Here is a 12887-nt window from a genome sequence, read left to right as displayed (position 1 = left end):
GTTTTTGTTTAGTGCTCCTCTCGTCTTCGTTCAGCGTTTCTCTTCTCTTCGTTCAGTGCTTTTATCGTCTTTTTTCAGTGCTTCTCTCGTCTTTGTTTACTGCTACTCTCGTTTTTGTTCAGAGCTTCTCTCGTCTTTGTTCAGTCCTTCTCTCGTCTTTGTTCAGTCCTTCTCTCGTCTTTGTTCAGTGCTTCTCTTGTCTTTGTTCAGTCCTCTCGTCTTTGTTCAGTGCTTCCCTCGTATTTGTTCAGTGCTTCTCACGGCTTTGTTCAGCCCTTCTCTCGTCTTTGTTCAGAGATTCTCTCGTCTTAGTTTAGTCCTTCTCTCGTCTTTGTTCAGTGCTTATCACGTCTTTTTTCAGTCATTTTCTCGGGTTTGTTCAGTGCTTTTCTCGTCTTTGTTCAGCCCTTCTCTCGTCTTTGTTCAGTCATTCTCTCGTCTTTGTTCAGCCCTTCTCTTGTCTTTGTTCAGTCCTTCTCTCGTCTTTGTTCAGCCCTTCTCTCGTCTTTGTTCAGCCCTTCTCTCGTCTTTGTTCAGTCCTTCTCTTGTCTTTGTTCAGTCCTTCTCTCGTCTTTGTTCAGCCCTTCTCTCGTCTTTGTTCAGCCCTTCTCTCGTCTTTGTTCAGTCCTTCTCTTGTCTTTGTTCAGCCCTTCTCTCGTCTTTGTTCAGTGCTTCTCTTGTCTTTGTTCAGTCCTTCTCTCGTCTTTGTTCAGTGCTTCCCTCGTATTTGTTCAGTGCTTCTCTCGGCTTTGTTCAGCCTTTCTCTCGTCTTTGTTCAGAGATTCTCTCGTCTTAGTTTAGTCCTTATCTCGTCTTTGTTCAGTCCTTCTCTCGTCTTTGTTCAGTCCTTCTCTCGTCTTTGTTCAGTCCTTATCACATCTTTGTTTAGTCCTTCTCTCAGGTACTTTGCTTTTCGAGACAATTCAAAGACTTTTTTCATGAGCAGAGGAAATTGTTGGTGGTACAGTCATTGGCTGGTTCTTGACTTTGTGGATTTGCATTGGGCAAATGATTACTCTCAGCTCCGTTCGCCTAAGTACCCCCCCCCCCCCCAACCCCCGCATCAATCCATGGCTTGGCTGCAAGGGAAACAGTAGCTTGGCAACGGCAGAGAACACGAGTCATTTTGACGATTTGAATTCAATTTCACTTAAACCGATGACATCAGTGACACCATCAAATCAAGAAATGTAAGTGGGTGAAAATACGATGTGTCTGTTTACGATATAGCGTCTATAGGTAACAATAAAATTGGCCAGAAGAGAAGCTTAAGAGAGTCATCCAATGCTGTAATATTATTGTATGGGTTTGTGCGACATTATATCGCTGTGCCATTATACAATAACACAGTATAGACTGGCTACTGTTGCTGTTGGCTTTTCTATTTTAGTTTCATTTGCATGGTTCGAATGGTGATTTTTTTTTCATGCTGAAAGTTGTATTTTTATATTAGTCTGATTAAGGATATTTTTTTCAGATCTGGAAAGGCAGACGTGTACGTGAAGTCATATATTCATATCAGTGGTTTATTATGGTTGTGATTGCTTGTGTTTGTGTTTGGCTCAGTCATTTCCCTTTCAACGGGTAAATACATTACTTGTATACATCCGTTCCCAGTATTTACATCCGAGACTTGCTCTTATTGTTACCTTTACCATTAAAACATACATTTACATACATCCGCTAGAGGTCGCCAGCCATCGAGGGATGAAAGGTTATTTGTTTCGATAACTTGACAGAAATTACTTAGGTGTGGTGTTGATTTTGCCCCGAAATACAGGAAGAAATAAAAGAATATGATATTTGAAATTCGAATTGTTTGAATGTTTACTTTGTACAATCTAGTTCGTATGAAAGGGAATCAATTTTAGACCCAAATTAAAATTAAGGACAATTTCAAATCGACGGAAACATAGATGATCTTGATACATTTTACCCCTATTTAGTTTGAAACTTTATATTTGTGTGTTTTCCTAAAGTGGTAAGTTTTATTTTATCATTTCAGAAACAAAATTATCCTGGCTACACGGTAACAATGGAATAACTAAACGGCCAGCTTCTGGGACCAGAACAGAAATAAATCCCTTTTACATTTTGACATCATGTTTATTTACTAAAAACATAACTTTCTCTAAGCTGTGTATTCGTAAAATATTCAGATATACGAGTAATGTGAGCAAAAATGTTTTCATCTAACTGAAGATCTACACTAGTAGACTATACATAACATATGTATGACAGTATATACAAATGCAACAAAAATGGCAGGGTGAGTGTTTACACATGAATATATATATATATATATATATATATATATATATATATATATATATATATATATATATATATAACTCATATATACGTTCTGTAATGAAATAAAATCTGGGTAAAGTAATAAAAAACTACATATTTCATCTCTGAGATTAGAAATAACACTTTGTAATATAAAACATCAGCAGCCAATTGTATAGAACTGGTTAAATCAATGGTTGGGTAAAAGTTAGCCAAACCGTTTATCGATTGGTCAATATTCTTCCAGTTAACCAATCTAATCATTTAAATGTGCAAACTGGCCTCAAGACGACATGTGTACAAGTATGCAAGTTTTAAAGTATTAGCTGCAAGACACTAAAGAAAAAAAGAAGAAAATGCTAACTGTTTATAAACAGTTAGCATTTTTATGGAAACATTGAAAAGAAATCATTGGCTTGAATACCAAATTTGTTGTTTTATGTCAACATCTAATCACGTTTCTGTAGTCTGTTTGTATCAGAAGTTGGACTCAATTGTCATTGAAAACACATTCATATCGCCGGGTATTCCCCATTTCTGTTTCAGCGCTTGTATCATGCCTGAAACAAACAACAACAACGCAAACACATGAATACAACGTAATTATAAAAAAAATGGTCATTGACTCGTATAAAGTCAGGATCATGTTAATTTGTTCGAACAGTTTATATGCGTGTCAAGACATAGTTATCTAGCTATTGGGTGTACAGTGTACGTAGTTGTTTTGGCTACCCTCTGGTAAAAGGGGTCGATAATTTGCTACCAGACATTGATGGTTTGTAAGTAAGTTGGTCGCTATGAGCTTTTTTCCAAAAGGTTTCGCATGTTAAAAGCACGTACGTGTACAACTTAACATTTCAAAGCTAGTAATTTCACTCGTCGAATCATCAGATTAGGTCGCTGTAATTCTCAAATAAAGGGAAGCAACTGTAAGATGAACGTTTACAGATAAAGGGAAGCAACTGTAAGATGAACGTTTACAGTCTGCTTTTCGAGCGAACCGAATTCACTACAATATATATAATCAACAATGATGCAGAGAATTTATTTGAAAAGACACTGACGGATTTCGTGTTGTCAACAATGCTTTCAAACTATTTGCAAAAGAGCAAACATAATGAACTCTATCCAAGCGCAAAAATAATTGACATGTATTAACACAAATATCTTCTTCGATGACTTTTTTCATTTATCTCAGATAGTTTGTTCTCATTACAAATGAAATTGCATTTTATTTCTGACCCTCGAAACCGTAAGGGTCCCTTTCAGCACTAATACCATCTACATCATACAGCTGAACAACCACATATTACCTATTCGCATAATCTCGTCTACGTCTCTCTGTGATTCGAACCGGCTAATGAACAACTTGCTGTAAGGGCTGATAAAAAGACCAGGTTTGAAGATGACCCTTCCGGTCTGCGAGGACACAACCATGGAGAGGCAGCCGGGAACCACTCGCGACATGTCCTCCCGCATTTCCCCTTCAAACTGAGTGAGATTCTCCTCAAGATCTTCCCGCTTGGTTCTCGGAATGACGATCTCGATGAACAGGAACGTGTTGTAGGGCCCTGTCAAAGTCATGAACGGGTGATTCATCATACTAGTAAGATATGTTTACAGTGCCAGTATACATTGTCTGCCTAATGCAATAACTCATAGCTGCATACAGAATTAGAAGCATCTATTAAGTTATCGCATGAAGTTGACGGAATATTAACTGACAATGACTGGATGTTGGAAGAAAATTATCTGCAATAGTTAGAGTACACACATTAAACGATTTCAATATATGATTAATGCATTTCATATTTATATTTCAACTCATTTGTTAATAACTAACGCATCGGAGGTGGTGACAGCAAGGGGACATAGAACGCCTCATATCCGTTCGGCGTGGGAAAACAAGGCTCCCTGAGCTGGTTCCGGTGTCCGTTCTCGAAAAACCCTTCTGCTCCCTCTTTTCGATTAAACCAGAAGGTGGCGACCGCGTTTTCTGTCATCTTGGCATCCGGGTGGGTTTGGCGTCTGGAAAGGTTCCAGTTCTGTTGTTTGTTCGGCTGGGACATTTCGTACACAAATATCTACAACATAATTTCATATTTATTCGCGGAAAATCGCAGGTGCCTTATGGACCAAAATGCAGTAAAGTTAGACACTAAGAAAAGTAAGTCGTCGGCTAGGTCGGCTTCGTGTTTTACTACTGGGTATGTCCGTCGCAGAGGTTGCGGTTTGAATCCCGCCAGGGTCGTTTCCAAAGAATTATAAATACTTATATTAATAAATAATTATGGTCGAGTAATTACCAATATAACGATATGAAATGTGGGTTGATCAAAACGAATGTTCGACTTGACTAGACTTGGTCGTGATAACCAAACTCATAATACATGTATTTGTATACATGTATAAATGGAACATAAGAAGACGTTGTTTAATAACGCGTCGTATCTGGTGATCATGTCACACAATAGCCTATATTACAACATAAAACTATTCTCTTTACTGTAAGTGTCACTTATTTCAACTTTATGCTAAGGCCTAAAAAATCATTTGGTTCGGGTTACCCGACCCTACCTAAGAAATAGGCGCCGACCCTGCCGTTTTATAGTCAGTTTGAAAAAAAACAACTTGAAAAAAATTTAAAAAATAAAGAATATTTTTTTATAATTTTTCTTAGTTTTGCTATTCAATATGTAGTTTAAAACCTTGAATGCTTTATACAGAATATTACTTTCATTTTTTTTAAAACCCTACCCCAATGGTGAAAATGACATTCTTATATAAAGCCCAATAAAAAAATAATAATAAAAAAATTACCCTACCTATTTTTTAAAAGGATATAACCCTAACCGAGCCTTTTTAAGGCCTAAGCTTTTATTCCAGAAACACATTATCAGCTGTTCCCCTACCTTCTGTTTACCAGCTATGCCCATCAGATATCCCCCGGTGTGTCTGCAGATCGATTCCTGGACTTTCAGGGCGTTATTCATGATGTCGTATCCGGAATCATCGAACCGGATAAACAGGAAGCCACCAGGCTGAGTGTACGTCTGAAAAAGGAAATTAATTTATTAATTAAACAATTAGTCATTATTCAGTCATTCAAGTTGTTATATATATGAATAAACAGATTTGGAGATCTGTTATAACTGATTAGTTGTATGACATTGGTATGTTGTATTGTACAGAATACAGTTTTATACCAATCTCTTGTAATGATTTGCATATTTAACTTACATATAAGCATGTGTCGATGTATTTAATAAATTTATTAAGAGCTAAAATGTAATATATAATACACATGTTTTTTATGTATACGTATTGTTCATTTGATTGCCAATACTGTGCTGTGTGTCCTATTAAACCAAATGTTTGGCAAAACTCGAATGTGTATTTCTGATGAACGCATGTGTATGTGTGTGTGTGTGTGTGGGAGGGGGCATGTGTATGTGGTGTGTTGGGGTGGGTGGAGAGGGGTATCGGGTGTGGGTGGGGGGCATGTGTTTGTGTGTTGGGTAGGGGTGGAGAGGGGTATCGGGTGTGGGTGGGGGTCGGGGGCATGTGTAAGTGTGTTGGGATGGGGTGGAGTGGGGTATCGAGGGGGGGGGGCATATGTATGTGTGTATGTGTTGGGTAGGGGTGGAGAGAGATATCGGGTGTGGGTGTGTGGGTGGGGGGTGTAATTTGTGTGTGTGTAGGTGGGGGTGTTATCTTATAACTTGTGCATTACAATAACGCGCAGTGTGTACAATGGATGAATATGTACTCCTTTATTTCACTATTTACTTCTTTCATAGCTTGTCAAAATGAATTCACCTTTTCACGAACGAGATATAACCTTATCTTAATCACCCGCAGTGACAAATTAATGCATTTTCTTTTCAACAATAAGCCGTGATTCGCAATCTATAATGGTAGCCAGGTATGAATACCTATACATTGATTCAAAAGATGATCTGTTGGGATCAATAAATCTCATATAATTTCACACTACTGAATGAAAAAAAGATTTGATGTAGATTAGATGCATTTAATAAACATAGATGGACTAAGATGAACGTAGTGCAAAATTGCCGCTCAGAGATGGCTTCCAATAGAAATGATAAATCGAGGCCTACTTAAGTGATTAGAAAATAAAAATAATAAATCATCTGTAAGTGTATATATGCTGCACAAGTATATGGGCGTTCTCACAGGTCGGTAGCTTGACGCTATTCAAGTACCAATCTACATTCAAGACTCCACAATACAAATATCGTCATTAGAAACGTCAGGGTCTTCAGATTGCATGTAAATTCGTTGAAGAACTCGCTTTATTCTAGCCCATGTCAGCATGAAAAAAACATGCACACGAAGTAATTGTTAAACATGTTTTGCATATAACGTTACACGTAATTCTTAATATGTATTTGTGGTCCATACGTTCATAAACTGGCAACATGTCACTAAGATATACGGGCAATAAGCTAGATCTTACCTCATGGTCATACCAGGGATACTTCCTGTGTTTGGGTTTATTCTCCCAAAGATGCGGATTAATAGCAGTCGAATCGTGATACCCGTACACGTGCTTCTGTCGCTCCCTCATCATGTCTTCGTAATCGAAGTTGGGTTTTCTCTGGTCAGTTTGATGAACGTCCGGATTCTGCCTGTGCCTCGGGTCCGCTTCAAGTGGTCTTTCGTCGTATTGCGTTTTCCTCGGGGAAACTTGGCCCGAGCGATTTCCGTTTCTTTGTTGATCCGTGTTTTCAGGAAGATACGGAGTGTTTGTTTGGCTCTTTCTTGGGCTCGGTGGTGGCGGGCCCGTCTGCGTCAAGTAGTTCCCTCTGTCAGTGTTCTGCCCATCCCTGTATGAGTCCAGGAAATAATCATCTCTCGGGCTTTGGTCGTAGACACCAGTGTTATCACCCCTCAGCTTGTAGTGATCCATCAACATATCACCTCGCATTTTCTCGTACTTGATTTCATTTTGCAACAGCTTCAGCTTTGCGGAATGTATTTTATTCCTCTCCTCGATTTCGGCAAGTTTCTGCGCTTTAGCGTCCATTTCGTGCTCCACGTAATCAATCTTATCCGGTACAGGACTTAAACCCTGTTGCATTAAATCAACCCTTCTATTCACAGAGTCTAGCTGCTCATTGGCTTCGATCAGGTCTCTTCTCACGGCCGATACCCTGTGCTGTCGACCGCTCTGGTTCGGGGTATCCATAGAGCAGCCTAGTTTAATATCAACAATCAGCTTTCTTTTTATGAATATCTATTCATCAAGTGCCTAGTTTGTTAGAGACCGTCGGGCCTTTTGACAAATATAAAGAATTTGCAGTCGTATGGGTACTTACATTTCGGAATGCCGATTCTTTCTTTTATCAAAATTAATAAAAGCGATAATCTCAAAATGAACAAACTAGGTTTATTTTAAAGGTCTTATTTGTATTTTCTAAGTGGTAGGCAATTTAAGTTATTTACTTTTTGACGACATTTATAATTGTAATGTGAATATTCTAATTGAACAACCATACATATTTCACGAGTAGAGACATACCATTTTAAAGAAAATTAAGTGACAAAAGTATCAACATGATTAAAACTATGGCTTTATACCGACCTGTTCTGTAATGCTCAAGTCGTCCAACAAAACGATCACCTCTTGGGTTTATATTTCAAACCCCTTATCTCCGAACGATGAGGCACAATAATGCCGGCAATAAATTACCAGTGAATTGATGTTTTGTTTATCGATAATCCCACATCGATTACTATCAACCAGATCAATCTCAAACTGTCTATATCATCTGCATTCGAGTGTCTCTTAAAAGCAGTAACTAAGGATTACGGTATTAATGTGTTTATACATAGAGAATATTCATATACAGATGAAATATACTCACAGAAATAAAACATATTTCAATATACGTAAGTGGTATAATAAAGTACTTGTATAATATCTAAGAGGAGAGATAACATCTTTTGGATTTGATGAAATTTGCAATTCAAATCACCATCCTTTAAAGTCGTACGGATTTGTCTATAACTTCCATTAATTTAGTTTGAATTTATTGAATGTGTACACGTGCATTGAGGTAGATGTTTGTATAATTACCATATTCACTTCTATATAGGCATTAGGTACAAAGATGGTAAATAGTTGAATTATTTATTCAAGTTGAATTTGAATTGGGCTTTTATTTCTGCCTTAATATCGCGAGGCTTGGCCATTGAATCGCTGAACTTATGTTATTTAGCTTTCATGGAATATAAATTGACACAAGAAAGAAAATATCTTGTTTTCATCAATTAAAGTTCTATTTTATACCTCGCTGTTTATTTGCAAGACGACGAGTACATATCCATGCGAGTGTACGCATTACGCGTTAAGTAAACGTAATAGCATTGTTAAATTGAAGTGAAACTGTCTGTAAATGTGACACCAGAATTTTAAGTCTGAAACACGTATTTTAAATGGGTTTTCTAAATCATTCTTTTCAAATGTATGTATATACAATTTACTTTTTACCATTTAAGAAGTCGAACATGGATTAAGAAAGGCAAATAATATTGAATGCCGTCATTTACAGGCAATCGTATGCTAATAAAAAGTTAATGAACTGCTTTCAGTATTTTGACGAACCCTAATGATCGTTAAAAGAGAAATGGCCAATACCCACCCTCAACTCCACCTACCGTACTCAATGCTGCCCCTGCCTGTTGGTAATGTGGAAACCTCGCGACATAGTGTGATCCATACTTGTCACTCTCCCGGAACCAATTACTCTTGAAAAGAACAATATTGGTATTTTAGAGTTGTTCTACATATGGATAGAAACCGAAAGAAAAACGTACCAACTATATAACATATAAGCACACCGCTGGAAGGAACTGTAAGGTAATCGGCCCTGACCTCGAACGTAAATGTTCGAAACATATCTCGTTGTCGATAACGTTTAATGGAGGACAACGTGTAATGAAGTTCGGCGACGTTTGTTAGGATACCTCGCATTATTGTGATCGCAGACATTTGACAGCGGCAATTTGGGGTGTTCGGGCATGGATGGTAAAAACCCTAGATTCATTTGTTTTGGTACAGGGGTGGTTCTAGGATTTAAAGTCAGTGGTAGCGTATTCTTCTGAAAACCGCCACTGTATCAGAACCGAAAAATATTTGGTTTAAAGTGTTAGAAGTAGGGTTGGGGGTATTTCCCCAGATAACTGTAACAATTTCTAGTCCGAAATGGTGCTTTTTGGGCGTTTTGAATGATTTGTTTTCTCCTATAATTGAAATAAAAAAATAAACTTGGACGATTTCGGTGGGGGTCCACTTGATCCGCAAGTGGTTTTGTTTCGGTTTCTTCCTCTTTTCATTTGTGATATGTGGCAATTTCAAACATGTTTCAAATGTTGAAGATCATTTGTAAAATTATAAAGACGTCGTTTAATGCATGCACTTAGTACTTAACATGCTAAGATTGCCCTATGGTTAATGCATGCACTTAGTACTTAACATGTTAAGATAGCCCTATGGTTAATGCAATTAATGCAATGTACTTACATGCATGCTCCTTTACAACTCTGTACTTCTTTCACGTGTTGGTCCTCGCTTAAATAAACAAAACATAAGTATTATACTTTGATGTCAACTTAAGAAGTAATTGTTGCAATGCGCAGTATTTGGACGCTTTTCTTTACACATAATAAGCCATTACGTATGGTCATACTTCAGTCAGTTTATGAGAAATCCTTTGCCCCTGGACATAGCATTCATTGTATACTTGTAACATTTTAAGTGAGTTCCTAAATATTATAGTTAAAATGTGCGTTCTTTTGTCAATTAACTTATCGAAAGGAGCTCGTCGTCAGTCAGTTAAACAAAGCATTAACTCTTGCAGCAAAGACTCGGTCACTGTTGTATCGCCCCGACAGCGGCGTTGACAAGTCAGTTTGAAAACTCCAAAGCGTTTTGGCTCGTTTTTGTGCCGCCGTTCTTGTGGCCGTATTTTAAAGGGGCTGTACTTAGTATGATAAAATAGCGAAAAAAAAATTTGGCGAAAACTGACATAAACTTGGCATCGATGTGTACAGTGCATTGAATCTTACTAACTGAAGTACCACATAGTTTACAATTCATTTAAGTTTACCAGTTATTTCGTATTTTTCCATTAAAAAAGATTACTGGGTATGTCTACCAGGTAGAATTCATTCCTTATGCGTGATTGGCTAGTCGGTGTTATCACGTAATATTACCGAGGTAGGTTTATAGCTTAATTATGTCACCCAGTTAGAGTAAGCCCTCGTAGCTCAGTGGATACGACGCTGGACTGCAAATTTTGGCGACACGGGTTCGAACCCGGTCTCCGACACATTTTTTTTAACATTTTGGTACTTTTATTTACAATGATGATATCAAAGCGTAACACATTCTATTAGATAATTGTCCTGAGATTCGTTACAGAAAAAAACTTTTTTTGGTGCCAATCTGTGACACAGTCCCTTTAAAGCTACGAATGAATAGGTCGATTTAAGTAAGATGGGTGTGTTGTCGCCTCTCCTTGGTGTAAATAAAAGTATTCTCAAAATCGCTGATGGCAGCGGTCAGTTTCTTTGAAGTGTGTTGTTTATCGACAAGCTCTTGGTAGATTGGGGCCATAATCAAAGCCACGATCATTCAGTGCTTTTTAAACAATAAACGCAAAGTGCATTAACAATTGTAAGAACGGTTTATACATATACTGAGAGCGGTGAAAGGGAGAATATCGCATTGGTGGTCCATCTATCATGAGGTTATCAATAACAAACTTAGTGCATGGGTATTTATTTACTGAAAGTAGATTATAATAGCGGAAATGTTTGCTCTTGTTATCAGTACCTCTTTTATAATTAACGAACGTTTAACAAAACTATCGATACCGATCGTATGTAACAAATATGTCATATCCTTAAATGTTCGTCATCCCCGAAACAAACAAGAGAAACTACGACGTTCTTTTACTCATTTTTCACGCAGTTTGGTACAACCAAGACACATTGCAATAATTGAAGCTAGAGAAAGCAAGCCCAGCAGTCAAATATATAACTAAGAACAGCCGTCCTCTGATTTGGCCGTCCAGAGTACGACATTGACAAACACTTTTTATGCCACTAATGCCACAGATATACCATTAATATTCTTGAAACTCATTACATAACGGTTTGAACAGAAATGGCATTAATTAAAGTGCATATTTATAGTGCATTGCAGGGGCGTACCTAGGCATACTCTAGTACGCCCGGGCGTACAACGCAATTTTAGTTTCCCTGATATGGCAAATATCTGAATCTTAAAATAAGGCTAATGAGTGTTTAATAAATGTTTATACATGCCATGATTTTACAGATTACAATTAACTGTCACCTCACAGAATGGTGCTGTTCAGAATACTTGACTATGATTCTGTTGTTACTTAATTATTTCAACTTCGCCTTCGGATCAGGAGACCTCTCTGCCCTTACCCCATATTCTATTTTGGAGACCAAAATAAAGAAAATTATGTATATGTTGACGACTCACTCAAGCATACATGCGTACAATTAAAAAAGCTTTAGATACGCCTCTGTATATTTTGCATTGGCATAGTGTAACATAGGCAACATTTTATTATTTGATTCAGACTAAGGTTGTTTTTTCAACCCCCATTCAAAACAACGATATTTCAAAGTGCATCCTTTCTGTTGTAAGCGTCTTCCTAATAACAAGGTTCCGGGAAATTGTTGGCATAATCAATACTTTATATTCAAGGTACGAGCGACTCATTGTAAAGCTACATTCCGTGTGCCGAGCACAGAACCGACAAGAGAAATACATTAAGAAAATCAGAAAATAATGATAGAGAAATAATAACATCGTCGACGTTTAGTTAAGTTACTGTGAATTGTGTCATTTAATAAGCTTTGCACGTTATTGAAATGACTTCGACCATTGGTATATTCAATTAAGCACGTAAATCATAACATACATGAGAGTTAATCCATTGATCAATCTTCATTAAGCATTCATTACAAACGTTCATAACAATCTTGTAATCAGTTAACAGGTACTTCAAGATATTGGTTCCGATAATACTACAAATAATACTTACAGTAAAATTATCCCTTTGTTTTCCGACACTTGTGAAATGGAACCTTGATATTTGCTTTAAACAAATCGTCACTTTGTAACTTTATCTGCTTTAGAAACATGTACAGTTTGGACGTATATTACATTGTGACAAATTTAGCTGAACAGAATGCCTAATGTAAACAGCCGTGAACAAAACCTTAGTGATTAAGTATAGGGTATCAAATAAAAGGAAAAGTGGCCACAGAGATAATTCGAAAAGTAAGTCCAATAATTTGCTTAATGGTGTTTACTCTGAAAGGGAAATAACTCTGCTTGCCTTTATTGGAGATATATAATCGATCATGGTTTAGAAAAATACCTTTCATACATAAATACAGTTCTATTTGCATTTTTTATTTGAATAATGGCTAATTGCCCTTAACTTTGAAAAACACACGCTCCAAACTTATTACTTAAACAAAATATAAATAAAATATTGACGGACGATCCTTAGGCAACACCA

The 12887-nt window shown here is 37.2% G+C and overlaps 1 protein-coding gene across 1 annotated transcript; it reads right to left on the bottom strand.

Moving 5' to 3' along the window:
* Nucleotides 1–2351: 2351 nt before the first annotated feature.
* Nucleotides 2352–8179, bottom strand: LOC128242580 (uncharacterized). The gene is made up of 6 exons (XM_052959797.1): nucleotides 7901–8179; nucleotides 6773–7512; nucleotides 5205–5345; nucleotides 4136–4376; nucleotides 3606–3863; nucleotides 2352–2852 (listed from the first exon to the last, which is right to left on the bottom strand). Exons 2-6 carry the CDS (start codon nucleotides 7502–7504, stop codon nucleotides 2770–2772), a joined length of 1455 nt encoding a protein of 484 aa, XP_052815757.1. The 5' UTR covers nucleotides 7505–7512; nucleotides 7901–8179; the 3' UTR covers nucleotides 2352–2769.
* Between the last annotated feature and the right edge of the window lie 4708 nt (nucleotides 8180–12887).

Source organism: Mya arenaria, chromosome 8, assembly GCF_026914265.1.
Source record: "Mya arenaria isolate MELC-2E11 chromosome 8, ASM2691426v1".
NCBI classification, from domain to species: domain Eukaryota; kingdom Metazoa; phylum Mollusca; class Bivalvia; order Myida; family Myidae; genus Mya; species Mya arenaria.
This window is presented reverse-complemented; position numbering and strand designations above follow the sequence as displayed.

Excerpts from the sequence above, each read along its gene's own strand:
- LOC128242580 (XM_052959797.1), bottom strand. The coding sequence starts at position 7,504 with ATGGATACCCCGAACCAGAGCGGTCGACAGCACAGGGTATCGGCCGTG. Across the intron at positions 5,346-6,772 it reads ATCCCTGGTATGACCATGAG|ACGTACACTCAGCCTGGTGG; the intron begins GTAAGATCTAGC and ends TTCCTTTTTCAG. Across the intron at positions 4,377-5,204 it reads GCATAGCTGGTAAACAGAAG|ATATTTGTGTACGAAATGTC; the intron begins GTAGGGGAACAG and ends ATTATGTTGTAG.